This window comes from Hypanus sabinus, chromosome 8 (genome assembly GCF_030144855.1).
Source record: "Hypanus sabinus isolate sHypSab1 chromosome 8, sHypSab1.hap1, whole genome shotgun sequence".
In the NCBI taxonomy this organism is placed as follows: Eukaryota; Metazoa; Chordata; class Chondrichthyes; order Myliobatiformes; family Dasyatidae; genus Hypanus; species Hypanus sabinus.
In genome coordinates, this window is record NC_082713.1 from 30,308,344 (window position 1) to 30,328,897 (window position 20,554).

Below are 20,554 nucleotides of genomic sequence, written 5' to 3' on the forward strand. Positions count from 1 at the left end.
TATAGGCAGCATAAGCATTAAAGAACAGAGTAAACAGCTCCACTGCAGCTGGAGCTGACGTTTTTAAAATTATGCCAGGTCAACACCTCAATTTCATTTCCCACTCTTCTCCAAATGGCTCATCTCCCAAAAATACATTGATGTACAGTAAGTGTACTGAAGATTTCAATTGGCCATGTACATACCTGTGATGGAATATAATTATAGTACTCCACTCAAACTCAAACTTCAACCTCACTTGTTCCTGTTTATACAAGTTCACTGCAACAACACTTGCATCTATGCCGACTCTTTAATGTTGAATGAACTCTAAGATATGGCCTTGTAAAAGCATAACCAAAGAACATATCTCTGGACAAAGGTTAGAGAGATAAGACTAATAAGAGCAATTAGGAATGGGCAAATAATGGTGACCTTGCCTCTGACGCCCACATCCTTTAAATGAATCAGGTCTTCAGCATCTACAGCAGAAAGTGAATTTTCCAAGTTTGGTTAGAGGTGTTTAAAAGATTCACGCATCTAACTGATTAATTATATAACTTCTGCTCCAGTCCTTCCAGCTATCATCATTAACTCTGGGCACAGCGGCATTCCTACGGCCTTACTGGCATCTTCGTTATCGGAAGGATGTTGAGTCCTTGGAGAGGCTTACCAGGATGCTGCCTGGATTAGAGGGCTTGTGCCATAATGAGAGGCTGGACAAATGAGTATTGTTCACTCTGAAGTGGCAGAGGTTGAGGGGAGATCTGATGGAGGTTTATAAGATTATGAGAGGGATAGATGAGATCTGATGGAGGTTTATAAGATTATGAGAGGGATAGATGACCCCCAACAAGGTAAAAACATCTAATTAATACCAGAGGGCATACACTTAAAGTGAGAAGGGGTAATTTCAAAGCAGATGTGAGGGGTAAGGCTGCTTTTTTTAAAAAAAAGGGAGTAGTGGGTACCTGAATTGTGCTGTCTAGGGTGGTGGCAGAGGCAAATACACAAGGTATTTTTATGAGATGTTTGGATAGGCACACAAATGTGAGGAAAATGGAAGGACATGGGCAGAAGAGTTTCGATAGCCATTTAATACTAATTCATTTGGTTCGGCACAACATAGTGGGTCAAAGAGTCTGTTCTTGTTCTATGTTCATTTGCAACAAAGGATCTTTCACCTCACCTTCTGATTTCAGCAGTAATACCGACATATGCTCACTTAACTTCAAGTCATTTTACAGGCACGATGCTACTCCAATACTGCTTCAGTTTTATAGCAGTCAAACACAACACATTCTTGGCGACACATATCAGTCTGAATTTTCCCAGTTTTACTCTGCTGACAGCTATAGCCTGCACAGATCAGCCCTTCCATGGTACTTAGCATAAAAATTACTGCTTTCTTGCATCTGAACATGGTTTATTGCAGCTCAGGAGCTACAGAAGATATTGAAGGCACTTCAAACAACAAAAGTTATTGCAATCTAAGTTCCAGATCCCAGCTGTGTAGCCAGAGAAAGCAACAAGTCAAGGCCAGATGTTTCCCTACAGGAAGGAAAAAAAAACAATTAATTCAGATCACAAGTCTGGCCAACAAGTGGAAGTTCAAGAGGGCCATAAGTAGCTGGCTAGGGAACAGGCACCAGTGCTGGGAAAGGAGGGAGCTGTTCCAATGGCGTTTGCCCCACCTGAATCATGCTGGGTCGAGGGTCCATAACATCATAAGACCATTCCATCAGGGTTGATTTATTATCCCCCTCAACCCCATTCTCCCCATAAACGTTGATGCCCTTACTAGTCAAGTACCTATCAACCTCTGCTTTAAATATGGTACTGGTAAATCACATAAATAGGGCTGAAGAGAGGGCTTTCAAATAAATAGTAGGAGCCTGCGTTCAACAGTTTGGAAAAGTACCGATAAAGGAATAGGGAAGGAGAGTGCAGGAGAGCTTATAGTAGTCTTCAGGATAAAGATTAAAGGTTCACAGTTTCAAGACAAAAAGTTGAGAAAGGGATAAGAATTTAACTTCAGGACCATTGAAATGAAATTGAAAGGAAGGGTGGTGAATACAGGACTAAACATGTTATTATAATTGAATGCACACAGTGTTCAGAATAAGATAGATGATCTTGTAGCACAGTTAGAAATTGGCAGGTATGATGTTGTGGGCATCACTGAGTCATAGTTGAAAGAAGATCACAGCTGGGAGCTTAGCATCCAAGGATTCACAAAGTATTGAAAGGACAGGCAGGTGGGCAGAAGAGGTGGGGTGGCTTTCTTGAAAGCAAATCAAATTCTTAGAAAGAAGTAACAAAGGATCAGAAGGTGCAGAATCCTTGAGTCAAATTAAGAAACTGCAAAGGGTAAAAAGACCCTGATGGGAGTTGAACCTCAAATAGAAAAGGCATGTGAAAAAGGCAATATGGCGATGGTCACAGAGGATTTCAATACGTAGGTATATTGGGGGAAAAAATCAGGTTGGTGTTGAAACCCAGAAGAAGGAATTTGTAGAATGCTAAGAGGAGGCTTTTTAGAGGAAAAGTTCTGGATTAGGTGTAGTGTAATGAACTAGATTTGATTAGGGAGCTTAAGGTAAAGAAACCCTTAAGAGTTAGTGATCATAATACGATAGAATTCACTTTCAAGTTTGAAAGGGATTTGATAAAATAGGATCTATTGTTATTACAGTTGAGTAAAGTTAACTACAGAAGCATGACAGAGGAGCTGACCAAATCTGATTGGAAGGGAACACCAGCAGGAATGACAGTAGAGCAGCAATGGCTGGAGTTTCTGGGAGTAATTCTGAAGATGCAGGAGTGGTTCATCCCCAAGAGGAAGCAGCGTTCTAAAGGGAGGATGTGGCAGCCATGACTGATAAGGGAAGTCAAAAACAGCATACAAGCAAAAGAGAGGGCATACAGCATAGTAAAAATATGAAAGCTAGAAATGGAAAGCTTTTAAAAACCAACAGGAGGCAATTATAAAAAGCAAGCAGATAAACAATGAAATATGAAGATGTGAGCTAGCCAACAGTGAGTGAGTGTGAGAGTGAGTGTGAGAGAGTGAGTGTGAGAGTGAGAGAGTGAGTGTGAGAGTGAGAAAGTGAGTGTGAGAGTGAGAAAGTGAGTGTGAGAGTGAGAGTGTGAGTGTGAGTGAGTGAGTGAGAGAGTGAGTGTGAGAGTGAGAAAGTGAGTGTGAGAGTGAGAGAGAGAGAGAAGAATGGACATCAGATGGCTGGAAGATGACTCTGGGGAGGTAGTAATGTAAAACAAAGTAATGACAAATGAAACATTTTGCATCATTCTTCACTTTGAAGACACCAGCAGCATGACACAAACTCAAGAGAACCGGGGGGGGGGGTGGCAGAACCAAGTGCAGTTGCTATCACTAAGGAGAAAATGCATGGGAATTTGAAAGGATTGAAGATAGCCAAGTCACCTGGACCAGGACTACACCACAGGGTTCCGAAAGAGGTGACTGAAGAGGTTGTGGAGGCATTAGGAATGATCTTTCGAGAAACACTAGATCCTGTTATGGTCCCAGAGAACTGAAATTTTACAAGTATCACTCCACTCGCTAAGGGGCGGGGGGCAAAAGACAGGAAATCGTAGGCCAATCAGGCTGACGTCTGTGGTTGAAAAGACATTAAGAGTTCATTATTCAGGTACATGGAGACCACAATAGAATAGGCTGGAGTCATCATGGTTTCCTCAAGGAAAAATTTGCCAAAAATTCTATTGGAATTCTTCGATTAAGATAAGTTTGGATAGGTATACATGGACATTAGGGATAAGGAGAATTATGATCCATGTGCTGGTCTTTGGAAGTAGGCAGTTTATATCGTTTTGGTATGGACTAGATGGGCCAAAGGGCCTGTTTCTGTGCTGTACTTCCCTATGCCTCTAAATAACAGGCTGGATAAAGGAAAATCAATGGATATTGTTTACTTGGATTTTCAGAAGGCCTTTGACAAGGTGCTGCACAAGAAAGTAATAAACAAGATAAGAGCCCATCGTATTGGAAAGATACTAGCATGGAAAGAAGATTGGCTGACCTGATAGGCTGAATAGCCAAATTCTGCTCCCATGTCTTATGGAACAATTTGTTTATTAAATCCAATAAATTGTTAGCATGTTATATTCTTAAGTGCCTTTTTGACCCCATTTTTTCTAATATTACAAGATCTATTTTCCTTCGAGACTTTCCAAAAAAAAAACTGCACTGAATTCTAAAATATGTGCATATTTAAAGTTACCCAGAGCAATGTCAAACTGGAATCCCAAAGATTCCTGTGGTCTAATTGGTTTGGATTAAGTCAAATAGCCTTTGTTTATTCTAGTGAAAACTCTTCATTGTTTCTAGATTTTTTCAAAAAAAAAGTTTCCATTTTCTGCATGTTTCAACAAACACGTTAACGTTGAACAATATGTCATCGTGCTCACCACCTAATTGTACAAGATTCTGACTTGGAATTGTATCATATTACCCAGGTCTAAACCTTGAAATGCCCTCAGAATGCCGCTGTGGAAACACCTTCACAAGACAGGTAAAGCAGATGAAGTCATTGCTCACCACCATCTTTGCATGGCCCATTAGTGCTGGATTTGACACCCACCACCTAAACCTGTTCAGAACTGATGCACATTCCCCCAAATATTAGAAAATTAAGGAAGCAAAGTACAGGTGAAGCTTTGGGAAGAGTTTCAACTTGTGTTCTCTCTGGTCATAGGCATACCAGCAGAGCACCAGTGAAATGAATTTGCCCACTCACCCAACCAAACAGCTGAGTAGGTTTATTCTTGAAGAATACGAACATAGCCAAAACAAAACTGCCAGGTTTCTAGCACCAGCTGATTGCACTCCTTCATAAACATACAGCAGTTAATATTTTTTAAAAATCCTCACAAAATGCAAAGTTAAGCTTTTACCTGTTAGAATACTAGTAACACAACAGAGATATACAGCAAAGGCTGTAGATTTACTATAATCAGTCTATGTGTATAACAGTTACTTGTATGTTATTTTATAGGATTGCTTTTATATTTATATTTACTGTGTTCTTTATGTTCGTTGTGTTTTTTTTAAAGCTGCATCAGATCTGGAGTAACAATCATTTTGTTCTCCTTTACACGAGCTCTGAAGAATGAAAATAAATTCTTGAATCTTACTGTGCTGCACTGTTCTATGTTCTGATCAATAAATGTGATCAATAAAGGTGGCCTCTCACCAGCTCTGAGGCCAAAACACTAGTTCCTCATTCTGTGCAGTCGAGCTATTCCTTATCTCCAAGCCAAAGGTTACATGATGAGAGAGACACTATTGAATGCAATAGGTAACTCAGAACACACCTCAGAGCATTACATGTGAATGGTATTTAAACAATGTGGGAAGACATAGAAACACGAGAGGAAATAATAAAATTGATTGCAAAGTCTAAATGCCAGAAAACGGCTGACTGGCCTCTTTGGAATTTCACTTGCTTTCTAATTCTGCACAAAACCATGATTGAGACTTCACACGTCAGAAACAACACATTATAGGAAGCATGTACAAAATGCTGAAGAAAGTCAGCAGGCTAAGCAGCATCTACGGAAAAGATTAAACCGTCAACATTTCAGGCCAAGACCTTTCATCAGGGCTGGAAAAAAAAGATGAGAAGTTAGAGCAAGAAGGGGAGGGGAGGGGAGGAAGGTGTAGAAGGTGGCAGGTGATAGGTGACATTGTAAGAGGGGGAAGGGTGAAGTGAGGAACTGGGAAGTTGATTGGTGAAAGAAATAAAAGGCTGTAGAAGGTGGTGGAGCACCAAAGAGAGGTGCTGGGCAGGTAAGGAGATGAGGTGAGAGAGGGAACTGGAATGGAAATGGTGGGGGGTGGGGGGGGGGGGGAGGAGAACAATTACCAGAAGTTCAAGAAATTGATGTTCATGCCATCAGGTTGGAGGCTACCCAAACAGAATACAAGGTGTTGCTCCTCCAACCTGAGTGTGGCCTCATTGTAGCAGTAGATGAGGCCATGGACTGACATGTCAGAAGGGGAATTGGAAATAGAATTGGAGATCCCACTTTATCTGGTGAACGAAGCATAGCTGCTCGGCAGACTGCAATCTAACATCGTGTATCTCCGATCTACAGGAGGCCACAGTAAATGACCCAACAGATTCACAGGTGAACTGTCACCTCACCTGGAAGGACTGTTCAGTGCCTTGAATGGTAGCGAGGGAGGAGGTGTATGGGCAGGTATGACACTTGTTGCACTTGCAAGGATAAGTACCAGGAAGGAGATCAGTGGGGAGGGATGAGTGGACAAGGGAGCGATATCCCTGCAGAATCAGAAAGTTGGGGGGGGGGGGTGGGGAGACGTGCTTGGCGGTGGGTCTCAGCAAAACAGTCTCCCAATCTACATTCTCAGCAAAGCAGTTCACCTACACACCGTCCACCAGAAAAAAGGAACCCACTTCAACTCTACTGCCCATTCCCACTCTGACATGTCAGTCCTCGGCCTCCTCTACAGCCAGAATGAGGCCACACTCAGGTTGGAGGAGCAACACCTTATATTCCATCTGGATAGCCTATAAACCCGATGGAATGAACATTCCAAACATCTGGTAATTCACACCCCATCCCCCTTCACCATTCCCATTTCCCTCTCTCACTTCATCATCTCCTTCAGGTGCTCCTCCCCCCTTTTCTTTCTTCCACGGTCTTCCACCCGCTGCTATCAGATTTCCCCTTTCTCCAGCCCTTTATCTCTAAAACTTAATAGCTTCCCTGCGCCTTACTTCACCCCTCCTATTTCCACCCACCACCTCGTACTTCTTCCTCCCCTCCCCCCACCTTCTTGCTCTAACCTCTTGTCTTTTCTCCCCAGTCCTGAAGAAGGCCCTCGGCCTGAAGCGTCAGCTATTTACTCTCTTCCACAGATGCTGCCAGCCTGCTGAGTTCCTCCAGCATTTTGTGTGTGTTTGTTTTTGCAGCATTTGCAGATTTTTTTGTCTTTGTGCTACTTACAGATTACAGGAAATAAGGTGTTGAATTTACCTGACAGAGCCATAATCTGGAGGTGGCTGGTACCTCATACCAGGAGCATCTGGCCTGATATACGAACTTACACCTGGTTTTAATATCTCAGATATCATTCCCAATCGGAAGTCACTGTAGCAATTTCCATAATCCTGAGCCTTGGAAGTAACAGTTATCGCGGGTGTATTTTTGAATGGATATTCTGGCGGTGGTCCTCGAGGGTCAGTGCCTTTCACAGATGTCTGAGGCAAAACATGGCCAGCACTCGTATAAAACTCATTTGCCTGTTGGGATGAAATCGCGCCACCTGCAACGGAAGATTGCTCTTTGACGCCATTTGTTGCTAAGGAGAGTTGCATGAGGCGTTCACTCAGAGAGCGAACATGACCTTGCTTCAAGTCTTTAAGCCCATCATCCTGGTGAACCTTCCCACCTCCAATCCTTTGGACTGTGGACCGGCCTTCAGTTCTCATCTTCTGATTATTTATTCCCGTAACAAAGAAAGCAGTTCCCGCTGCTGTATGCTGCTGTCCTCTGAAGAACTGCGATTGGACCTTCGCCTCTTCGTACGTTGGGAGCTCCTCGGTATTCTGCGCTGCTCGGCTCTGCAGCTGCTTCTCCATGGCACTGTTGTCAACCTGCAGCTCCTGGCCCTGGGGTTCCTGTCGTGCAGAATGTGGGACCATTTGACGCTCATCTTGTGTCATGCCATCACTGGAAGCTATCACTGACCCATTGTTATTGAAGGCAATAACGTTTACCGTAGCCTGCTGGTGCAGGGCGAGCAGGTTACGATTCTCACTAGGGTTGCCATAACGGAGTTGCTCTTGTAACAAACGCTGTAGAACTGTCCCACTTGTTCCTTCTTCTGAATTTCTCATTTCAAGCTTGTGTGTTCTGTGAATGCTGTCCAGGTATGTACATCAACGTGAGCCTCGTCTTCGAGAGAGAGAGAGAGAAAAAGTATAATGGAATTAGAGGTAAAAACATTTGACACAATCTCAGGATTATTTACATTTCTTACATACTTAATTAAAATACCTGTTTGAAATTAAGACAGGAATTTTGAAAACTGCGTTCACTGACAAATTTCAATGATTCCCAATAAAGTTTCCAGACAAATTTACAAGCAGCTGTGATCGTACCCAAAAAATTACATTCCCTCCCCACTTCCTCTGAGAATAACTATTGCAACGGTACTTGTAATGAGCCAGACAAACCAGGTAGGCTGCAACTGCCATTAGTCTAAGTTAGTCAATATTTCTAATTTCCCGAGAGGAGAAAGGGTCGTGGGGTGGAGGGAAGATTTGCTTCAATTGATTTTGCAGGTTCTAAACAGAAGAATAAAAGCAAATCATATTTATTGTTTCCATTGCTATCTGGGGAACTAATATTACATTTGTGAATGCCTACCAGGAACCAAAGGGACAATTCAGGTCTTCATGCTCAACGCCCGACTCAGATTAAAGTCCATTGACAAGATACAGTCAGCCCTCCTTATCCGCATGGGACTGGTTCTGGGACACCCCGCGGATACCAAGAAACGTGAATGCTTAAGTCCCTTATATAAAATGGCGTAGTTTTGCATATAACCTATGCACACCCCCCCGTATACTTTAAATCATCTCTAGATTACTTATAATACCTAATACAATGTAAATGCTATGTAAGTAGTTGTTATACTGTATTGTTTGGGAATAATGACAAGAAAAGAAGTCTGTACATGTTCAGTACAGATGCAACCATCGCAGCTCTTCTGGAAATGCCGATGCTGCCTCGGCATCAGACGATCCCGATTCTCCCGTGATCTTTAAGTTCCTGAGGCTGTAGCGCTTTACACAGCTAGCCAGACATCCCTTAGTAGCCTTAAACTTCTTCCTCTCGCTCACAACACAAGTAGCGAAAGAACAAGACGCGAGGCGAACAATGCTCAAACAACGAGTGCTGGAGAGAGAACTTCTGGGTTTTCCCAGTCCACGTTTGGTTGAATCCACGCACGCGGAACCCGCAGATACGGAGGGCTGACTGTACCAGCGTTCCAAAAACCATACCTCAAAATGAGCTCCAACTCTCTGAATAGTGAAGTACTGGTCTGCTGCAGTGCAACAGAGAAAGATCCTCCCTGATACACAAAACTCTATTCCTTTAAGTGTTGATATCCTTGGAACTTGGACAAGAATGTAATTACATCCACAACAAGCTGGCACACGAAAGGCCACTCTGTCAGTTCACAATTCAAATAAGAGGTACTAAGTAAAATAGTTTAGCTTCTGTGGGAAAAAAAGTGAGTCACTAACAACATCTTGCTCATTTATGTGTATGCAGTGATTACACTTTGTGGTATGTGGTTCCACCTACTAGGGAAGAATCTTACTTGCTCTGTTGATCTTATATTTCACTATAGCTTGTGATGGCATTAAGAAGTGCTAAACCATCTTCAAATCCAATTACACTGTGTCACACATAATTCCAGACATAAATTGAAAGGCAACTCGAAGTAAAAATTATGTCACAAAGGAAGGTTAAAAATTTACTAATCCTTTCATCTAATTAAAATAATCTAATTAGAAGACCTCACTTGTAAGGTTATCTTGGCATTTTTTTTCCCAAATGCTACCTTGACATACTTTTTACAGAATTTCCCTAACCGATTAAATTACAGGTGTTTGAACCACATTGGTTTATTGAAATACAAAGGACATCTTCAGTGGATTCAATGAGTAATATTCAATTCATTGTTAAGTTTAATCATTTTGTTTTTCTTGTATATGAATCACTTAGTACTAGTGACCTATAAATAAGGTGATATACCTAACAGGGCTGATGAATTATAGAGGAGTTCGTACAACACCAAGCAAGTCCCAATGTCTAAGTCTGGCCTGTAAACCTTTCCTATCATGTCAAGTCTAAATGACTTGTAAACAATTGTATCTGGATCTACCCCTTACTTGGGCAAATTGTTCCACTTACCCACCACCCTAGTGTGGAAAAAGTTGCCCCTCAGGTCCCTTTTCAATCTTTCTCCTGTCATCTTAAAACTATGACCTCTTGCTTCAGACTCCCCTCCCCTGGAAAAAAAAAGGCTGACTGTTCACCCTGTCAAATTCATACATCCCTGCAATGTTACCTCTCGGCCTCCTATGCTCCAGGCAAAGAAGTCCCTGCTATCTAGTCTTTCTTTAGAACTCAAGCTTTCTAATCCCAGTTGTTAGGGTACATTCTGGAGTTATGGAATATAGCTAATATTAATTTCAACAGCAACCAGTCTTCAAACCTTAAAATGGATCATAGATAGAGTTTAAAATGCAGCCCAAAACAATCATGTTCTCGGAGCTGCGGACTGGGGTCAATTTGCAAACAAAGAAACACTCCATTTGACATGAGATGTCTGCATATGCATGAATGCAGCCCAGAGTCAGTGGGAATTTACATTCATTTTGGGTATCTGGTGTGAAGATGGAGGCGTTTGAAAGTTATATGTAATTCAAAGGATGTGTTGTGGATACATGTAACTATAGAATTGTCCTGCTGTTACCTTTGATCTTTAGCGTATAAAAATCTCGTGTAACATTAGATCAGAAAGCTTCTTCTAAGAATGTTTCTAGTATGATACCTGCTTGTGTGCTGAATAAAGACATCTATATCACCAGCTTCAGTGTCTCCTGGTGACTTCGTTCAGTCACATTTTGAGGGCTCGTCCTGTGAATCTTTTCAGCACACTTTCCAACTTGTAGCTTAGTGTCCTGAACTGCACACAATTTGGCGATGTTGTAATATTTTCTGGTGTACAATTACACAGTGGAAAAACAAAAGTCTTTTAAGATAAATCGGTGTAACTGCTTACGAGCATACCGACAGTTGTCTGCAAAAGAGACAAGGGATAAAAAAAAATTGAAATTAATTGGTATCCAAGAAAATATATTGGGTGGGAAACAAACGGCAGATGGATATGCTACAAGAGCTGGCATTGACTCAATGGACCAAATAGCCTTCAAAGTCATAAGAAAATATGATGTTATTTATTATAATACCACACTAAACATTAGTTGAATATTTCTTATCAGAAATTTTTCCATCTATATAATACTTCATGTTCAAAACACACAATTATCCCATTTTCATTATTCAGGTGAAGGCAAATAAAAATTCCACACACCCATCAACTTTTAATGGAAGCTCAACAACACCTAAAAAGGTAGAATATTAACAGATACACATTCTACCAGGTTATCAGTTGTTTCCCCGAGAAGCATTAAAACAATAAGAAATAAAATGCTTGCAACACATACAAAATGCTGGTGGAACGCAGCAGACTGGGCAGCATCTACAGGGAGAAGCGCTGTTGATGTTTCGGGCCGAGACCATTCGTCAGGAGAATAAAATGCTTATTAATTTCTCACTTCAAGTGCTAATAAGCAACGTGGAGAGATTAAATACACAAAGCTGTAGGTGCTCGATATCAGATATAAAGTAGGAAATGCTGGAAATATGCAGGTCAGGTAGCAGATCTGATGAAAGTTTGACTTGAGATGTTAACTATTCCACAGATGCTGCCTGGCACAACTTTTTTTTTAAAAAAAAGCAGAGAGATGCAATTAGACTGGTCCAAATTGAGAAGAACCAAAAATTCTTGCTGTGTATTTCTATGTGAGATGGGACAAACTACAACCTAAAGCAAAAATGGAGCAAGATGATAGGCTTGAAAATGCACATGTATATTTTAGTAATTTATTAAAATTTTCTTCCATTCTCTAAAGCAAGTTCTTAGATGACTCACATCAGGCGCTACACTGAGAAAATGGTCCTGTTTCAAGGCTGTCCTCAGTACTTGCCACTGTTTTGGCTTGAGCTTCTAAGCAATATTGAGCTCCAATCGAAACAGGATTCCAGTGTATAAATACTTGTACTAAATCTCCTATTTACCTATCTGTAAGAAGGCAGCTTCTATCCACAGAATTTTCACACAGAGATAATTACGCATTTATTGTGCAATTATGACTATCACACTTTCCAAGGTGCACGGATGCCAAAGTAGAGAACACAAAAATGACGTAAATATTAATTTCCTGCACCCCTCAAATACAAAAACATTCTCAATGGATGCACAAGTAGCTTGGAGGTATCATTTCTCAATTGCCTTTCATTCAAATCCTCACCCGGATGACGAATTTCTGATTAAGAACTCAAATTCACAGACACACCCCCATTCCAATTTTCTCTTAAGCTTCTTCATCGCTAAAGTCTGCAGAGCTAAATTACCAAAACTCCCTTCTCTACGTTTCCAGGTAACGCTATTCCTTTCTCAAATGCGTACTGTTTTAAAATAATTCATTCAATGGCTCAGTTGGTGGCATTCTTTCTGTGAGGAAGATTAAAGTTTCAAGTTCCAACTCCAGGGACTCCACCATTCACTGAGTAAAATGATACCATTCATTCATCAATGGAAAGATTCATGAAATAGTTGGATTTTAAGAAAGCAACCGGGGGGGGGGAGAAAGAGGTGGGGGCAAGGTCTTCTGAATGGAAAACCATCGTTTGGATAATTACGTTAGAGAGTGGTGGGGTGGAGGTACGTCTCTACCAAAGGAGATGTATGGCGCTCCTTCCCTCCACTAGCCTACAACTCACTCTTGGGCAAGGTATAGTACCTGCTTAAACCCTCACTGTCCCCGCCCCAAATGAGGGTCAAATGAAGCCATGAAAGCAAGTGGTAGATGGCCACATGGGCAGCTGGAACATAATCACAAGTCCCGGTTATGCCACCACCGACACCAGGCAGACAACCTTTGAAGAGTATTGATAATGGCTGGGGTCACCTGTCTTGGAACAACTGCCCAGAAGAAGGTGTAACACTTACCCATTGTACATTGATACAAACGCAATGAATTCCACTTCTGTAGAAAAATTTGCCAAGAACAATCACGGTCATGGAAAGACCATAATTGCTCACGTGATACGACACGGCACATAACGAACGAACATTAAACAGACAACTCAACCTTCAATGGATGCATAACTTTGCATAGCACAAGCGTGAAAAGCAAGACTGGAATGTATTTATCACTCATGGAGTGCCGAACCTTAAATTATCTAACTCATTATCATATGGAATTTTTGTCGTTCCCACAAGACGATGAGTAAATCTCAAACATACCCAATTGTTGACACAAGAGACTGCAGATACTGGAATCTGGAACAACAAACAATTTACTGGAGGAACTTGGTGATCTCAGCAGAATTTGTCAACATTGTGAACCAAAACCCTGCATTCTGGATTGGATTGCTTGTTGTGTAGCTCTTACAATATGGGGAGGTCACAAAGGACACCACACAAATGCAAACTGGTCCTCTTTAAGAAATCTCAAATTACCATTCATATCCATTGTAAAAGCAAGAAGATAAAACACTTGTAGTAATGCGAAGGCACATCATGAATTTATAACTGGAGGCTTCAGACACCAGCAGAGATGCAAAATAAAAATTCAGCTAAAAATTGATTTCATGTGCACGTTCACATTCCCCATTGTGTCTGCATAAAAAGATAAGCAGCATGGAGAATTTCTCTCTCTTTTGGCAATGGCCTATGAAGGAAGAAACATTGACATCATTATAATACAGAAGTTTTAGTTTCAAGACAATGGCCCTATGTTCTTAAAATCTCAGTCGAATTATGGAAAGTCTGCAATTATAGTTATGCTGTTCACTACAGTAGTTACAAGTACCTGCCTCTGTTTCATTCATTATGGCCTTGGTTGCAGTGGAAAGCTGTGGATCTGCAGTTTTTAATCTTGTTTCCCTAGGTAAAGCGGCAACTTGAAAAAATGCTATTTAGTTCTTGTAGGCCAGAGGGCCAACCACTAAGAGTCTTCATACCTTTATGACCACCATAAAGAAATTCAACTTCAGCAAATTAAACTGTCCAATTCCCTCACTGCCCTATTGTAAACTTCAGCACTACACTGGCACAAGATCAAAGGCATAGCAAAGAAATGAGGTCACCTGAATTGCCCAGATAAGTTTTCAAATAAAAGCACCTGTAATTCACTTTAAAGTTATTATACCTGCTGTAGATAAACATAGGAACAGAACAGCACAAAGATTAGATTAGGACCAAGTTTACATGCATTTTCAAGCCTAGAATGACCCAATAACTCCGAAGATTCAGCAACCATATATCTAGACAAAACACTCCTAACCCTGGGAGTGACACCAGACAACTGCAGACACTGAATGAGTGAGTCACACAGCCTCAATGGGGGGGGGAAGGGGAGGTGCGGAGACCCTTCATCAGGACTAGAAAGGAAGGGGACAGGAGCCAAAATAAAAGGGGAGGGATGGGGGAAAAGGGAACAAGGTGATAGGTGAACAGGGCTAAAGAAGGATCGTAATAGGACAGGACAGTAGACCATGGAATAAAGGAGGTGGGATTGACCCAAACTCCAGTGCAACAGCACCTCTCCTGATACTTCAAATTATTCAGCCAAAGCATTTAATTAACAATCAGCGCTGGGTGAGCAGGAAATTCTCAAGCCCATCTCAAACTCCACTCTTCTGCCATCACTTCACCCTAGCTATCAAGATGAACTTCAGGCCATGACTCTACGACAACATCACGATTGCCTAGTCTCACCCCCCCCCCCCCCCATAATATGACCCAATTCTGCTTCTGAAACAGGGTCAATGCTGCAATACATCACAACAGGACAGAGTTAAAAATTGTAACAGGCTGCAAGTTCATACAGGAGTCGCAAAGGCAAGAAGAGCGGTGAGTTAAAATGATCAGAGCTGCGAGAATTTCCTCCCATAACCTGACAGCTTCAGTCATTGAGTACAATCAAGTTTGAGGATTCAGTGGGTGAGGTCAGAGGAGACTCACTACCGGCAAGTAGGTTAACTATTTATTTACAGGACAAGACATACTAAACATTCAGTAAACTCTTCATGCCACACTCAGTTACAAATACTAATCTAAACTGAGCACGTGAAGTGGCAGGCCAAAACCGACACTAACATACACACAGCTGTGTAACCCTCTCACCGGGCTCATTAGCAAGCTCAGCTAACAGCCACGTGACTGAGCGGTGAGGAGGCCACCTTTCATAAACAATGTATGTCTAGGGTTGGTATGATGTGGAGTTCAACCAGACAGGAACATCCTGCTCCAATTAAAGAAACCTGGATTTGAGCAAATGCTATATAAATGCTGCCCGTACACAACTGTCAGTGGGCCAGAAATAACAGATCGTACACTGCATAAAATTATAAAGAAAGTATATTTACAAATTTCAACTTTAACAGTTAATAGGAAAAAGAAAAGGGTGCATTACAGTTAAAGAAGTGTAACGTGCACAAGCTACTGGCGCTCAAACTACAGTCATCTTTTACCCACACACTGGACCCACAGTCTGCATGAAAGCACACGCCACATTCCGAACTTCCCTCAAAGTTCAACTCGAAGAAACTGGCTCTCTCAGGAGCACTGGCCCTTCCGTCTTGGAGCCATTCATCGGCACAAAGCAATGGGGGACTACCAACGGCATTCTGGTCATCCTGCCTCAAAGTCCCGCTCACCGCTCCCGTCAAAAGCCCCCGAACCAGACTACTGTCCTTCAGAAAACTCTTCCCCACAATCCTGATTGGCTTTTCTCACATTCCTAAGTTGGACAACGTGTCCTCATCCTAGCGGAAGTCAAAACACTGCTTGGCAGTGTTTCCCAGCTTGGCACACTGCTCTTACAGATAACTGCTGATGTACATTACCTCACAGTATAGCAGTGGAAACCATAACCAGGGCATTATGGTGGCAAATACTAAGTAAAAGTATGTGCCCGAGCCCCCTTTACTGCAGCACACCGCCACTGCTTACCACTTGCATCGCATCTTCAACTACCTGGACCACAGCAACCCAGAGAGCAAAAAAAGAACAACTGGTTTCCACGCGCTAGATTTAAACTCTACCGGCACAGTGATGTCATCAATCAAATGACAGCTAGTGGGAGGGGCTACAATGAAATTTACATGGTCCAATTTCCACCTCCCACAAGAGTGACTTTTGATGAGCAGGTAAGTTGGACACCTACTGCAAGACCAGGCTGAAGGAGAATTGGAGAACTGGTAATGTTGCACTGTTGCTTAAATAAGGGGAAAAGGACAAACTAAGTAGCCCTATTAGTTTAACTTCAAAGGTCAGCAAGTTCTTGGAATCTGTTCTGAATAAGCTTTCATTCAGAAAGTTAAGATTCAAAAATGTTGTTTAAATTTGCTGTTAGTTTGTTTTTCAATTTGCTTGGACAAGATGGGCCAAAAGGCCTTCTGGGTCATAGATTTTCTGTGATATTCACTGCCATAGAACTACAACTGAAGCAGTAGTGGCCCTTAGCTCAAAACAACATTTAAATACAGGCAGTCCCAGTCCACTGCTCCCTCCCTGCAAAACACTAGAATTTAATCTGCCTTAACAACTCATCCTAGCAGCGCATTGCAGATCTTAACGTGCTTTGCAAAACATTTCTTCTTCATGTCCCTTTTCAGTACTTTAATTAATCACATTCATTCAAAATGCAATAATTGTAAAGCCCTTTGCTGATGGAAATATTTTCACTCTCTTTTGTCAATAACCTTCAATGCCTTACCTACCTTTAACAGATACCCTGCCACCTACTCTGTTTAGGAAAATTGCCCCACTTTCCCCAGCCTATCCAGATATCTAAAACTCCTTATTCTTGAAGTAATTTTAGTAAATCTGTTCTGCTCCTTCTTCAAAACCTTTAGATGTTCCATATTGTGTGGCAGTTGGAATTAAACATAATACTCCAATTGCAGGCAAATCAATGTTTTATAAAGATTTGTCATGACTTCCTTGCTCCTGAAATCTATACTGTCATTTATAAATCCTATGTCCTTGTGTGCTTTGTTTTGGAAAAATAAACTTTTTAATATACCTGCTCTGCATTTTCAATATTCTGGGTCCAGATTTCTCTCATCTTGTACCTCTTCTAGAATAATGTCTTCTAATTTATTTTGCTCCTTATCACACTTCCTACCAAGATGTAAACATTTCACATTTTTAACCATTAAATTTCATCTGCCTCCCATCCAGTTTGACTTTACTGTCCATATCTCCTCAAAATCTATTACTATCCTTTCCATTTGGCTTCTTACAAAGTCAAGTTATCTATCTAAATAATTAATATTTTTAAGCAATGGTTCCATTAGTGACTCCTGGGGAAATCCAGCGTACTAGTTCTTCCTTTGAACAGGGCAGGCGGTGAAGAAATACAATATAGATATTTAAGGCCGCCAAGTGTATTGGTAAAAGAAAAATGAATCTTTTGCAATAATCAATTTTCCATCAAGTCAGTTTTCCCATTCATGATACTACAAGCTCTTTAATTCAGTAATTCCATTATGCTGTACATTGTTAGTACTGTTGCAGGAAAGCAGCATCCATCATCGTACCCCCACCACCACCACCCAAGCCATGTTGCATTTTGCTGCTGCCGTCAGGAATTGTGGTACAGGAGCCTCAAGACTCATACCACCAGGTTCAGGAACAATCATTACCCCTCAGCCAGCAGGCTTTTCAACCAGTGGGATAACTTCACTCACCCAACACTGAGGTTTCCCATACCCTATGGGCTCACTTTCAAAGATTTTTCATCTCATGTTCTCGATATTTAGTTTTTTGTTATTTGTACTATGTTATCAACATCTTTTGCACATCCATAACATTTTTGCCTCCAGACACTTTCTGAAAATCATAACATTTTCAAAGTTGCAAACCTCAACACCGTAAATGTTTGAAAGAGCGTAGCCAAGTTTTAGGTTGGATTCTCCAATCACCAACCGGAGGTGCAACCTGTTTGGGCCAGCTGAGTTACCCACTTTAAGCACAACTAACTATATTGTTATATCATAAACACGAAAAATTCTGCAGATGCTGCAAATCTAAAGCAGCACACACACAAAATGCTGGAAGGACTGCAGGTCAGGCAACTTTTACGGAAAAAGGTAACCAGACTATGATGAGCCAACACCCTTCTTTAGGGTTCCAGCATTTTGTGTGTGTTGCTTTATGTTGTTATATTTAGCCTCAACAGAATCTCAACTGCATCTTCTATTGCTGAGAGTCCAGAAACAGCATATGCCTTGGCAAAGACTGATGTAAAGCATTTATTAATTTCCTCAGTAATGTGCTCAACCTCCTAGAGATTTTCTTTTTGGAGTCTAATTGACCCCATCTTTCTCCTTACAAGCTTTTCCCTCTTCATATGACAAGAAATATATTTTTGAATTTCTTTTTCTAGGTTTGCTGCCAGTTGTTTTGCATGCTCTCTCACATTTTTACTTCCCCTCTGTTAGCAGACAAGAACTTGGCATTGTCACAAACTTAAATATTACTTGTTCTTATTTTGGGCATTCAGAGCCCTGGCTTTACTTCTAGTCATCAGGAGGAGCTGAAATGGAAAAGAAAAGAGATAGCAAAAGACTATCACTTTTTGACAACTCCAAAATGTCTGATACCAACACACCTTGGATATCTATTACCTTCTCATTATTGCCACCATATTAGAAGTCTGGGACCCAGGAAACCGGAGCAGGCCATGCTCAACCACTCACTTTACCATGAAGCAGCCTGTGCAGAGCTTTCATTGCAATAGCTGAAGGCAACAACTCAGCACCACCTAAAAATGAGTAATAAATACAGGCTTTTCCACTGACGTTCACACTCTGTAAACAGGCTGATGTTAGAGCAGATGTTGAACAGGACCTTCCAATTATGGCACCAAGAACAATTTTCTGCTGTTCCTGATTCTGCCCCAAAAACACTTAACAAGGAGGGAAATGAATGATCCTAAACATTAAGGCAGAAGACACCAAGAAAAAAGACATGCATCTTCTTAACAGCCAGACATTGAGGCTAAGTTTGCATTTTTTAAATATTCAGACAGCGTGCTCAGAAACCAGACTGTCCAGTCCCAGATCAAGCAGATGAGAATCCTGGAGGACAGGCCACTTCAATTTATTAAATTCAGCAAGAGTTCTTTCCTTTCACCTCCGGAACACAGGTTAAATTCCAGAATGAGCTTAAAAATGTTTAAGAATATTTAAAAACAGGAAAGCAATGTCAGTGACTTTTACAGACAAGAAACTAAGGGCAGCTGCCATTAATAAAATAAAAGTAGGAAGCAGAATTGGAAAAAATGGAGAGTGCAAGCAGGAATGTATGGACTGGCAGGATTATTGATTGGTTCATAATCAAAAAGTTAAAGATCTTGAAAACAATTTCCAAGAATAAGGAGGAGCCCATATTGCTTGACAAAAGACTAATTGAAATGCAAATGTGTAGATACATATTCAATACGACTGTAACGTTTGGAGGACAATTTTGCAGAAGACAAATTATATGGTTATAAAGGCATAGAATAAAATTTTAGCAACAGTGAACAGAAATGGGGGGGGTAATTGCAATTACTATTTTAAACAATGGGAGACTGCAATTTCACAAATGCTTAGCGTTGGTTATCATGGCTTAGTTTCCAATTCCTTCAGCCATCCATGCCACAGTAGCACAGCAAATCTAAAGCTGTCTTTACATCAACACACACACATTTCTAAACACAAGACCAGGAATTAGTCCCAACAGAAAAGAAGAAAACAATTTCCTAACGCATGTAAGAACGAAAGCATCCAATGTGACTAAATCAAAAGTGTTCTTGGCTCAAGATTTGTTGTGTACTGCAGACCGATATGAGTGTGTCTCCTGCCACTTTCTCAAGTGCAGCCCTGCTAATTACTCCTAACAGCAGCTGGGGCAACGGGGGCTAAAGGTACAGTGGTTTGCATGTGTGAATATCAAACTAAATGTATTCAATGAAACAAAAGAAACCTGTGGTGATCCAATCCTGGATATTAGTGTCTTTCTGTGGAAAAGGGTCAGCAAAAGGGTAAGCTAACTAGCAATTCTTTGGTATTTGAACTTTGTAACCCAATGAACTTTTGTAAGCAATGTCCCAAGTTTAGACCTGCATATAATCTTTCATAATCAGGATGCAGCATTGAGAGCAGATGGCCATAAAGAAGCACACCCACTCATATGATTTAGTCACTTGTTCTATGAATAAAAATATTTTTTCCTAAGGATGTACTTGCTTGCTCCTAGTTACGTACATCTGCTTGTGTAAAGATTCACTTGCATGCCAGTATTCATGTATATTTGCCCGTTCATCAGTATAAATATATGCCAAAACTGTGATTTCACAAGTCTGCCATTCATGTCTTTTCACAGGCAAAGCAAGTGTATTTTTGATAACGTCAGCTATCAAACTATGTTATTTCACAACCAATCAAGCAAGAAATTCTGCAGAGTTTATATACAAAACATTGTTCATGATCAGGCACAAATCAAGCTAGTATAACTGACAAGAAGGCCAATGTCTGATAAGGCCTCCTACTAATATCCGGAACCTCCCAGCACAACGGGTGCGTGGGATTCATCAATTATCAAGACAAACTGAATATCAATTAAAACTGCTGGGGATTTCAACTC

At 41.1% G+C, this 20,554-nt stretch overlaps 1 protein-coding gene across 3 annotated transcripts in view; it reads right to left on the reverse strand.

Annotated features, from left to right (window-relative positions):
• The window catches only part of amot (angiomotin), a 73,398-nt gene that overhangs the window by 34,417 nt on the left and 18,427 nt on the right, over positions 1–20,554 (reverse strand). For 2 of the 3 annotated variants that reach the window (XM_059976893.1, XM_059976891.1), the window contains exon 2: positions 7,024–7,944. In XM_059976893.1, coding sequence (XP_059832876.1) covers positions 7,024–7,886 — 863 coding nt within the window. In that variant the 5' untranslated portion in view covers positions 7,887–7,944. Of the gene's footprint in view, positions 1–7,023; positions 7,945–10,618; positions 10,868–20,554 lie in introns of all 3 variants that reach the window. The other variant, XM_059976894.1, reaches the window with a different exon arrangement.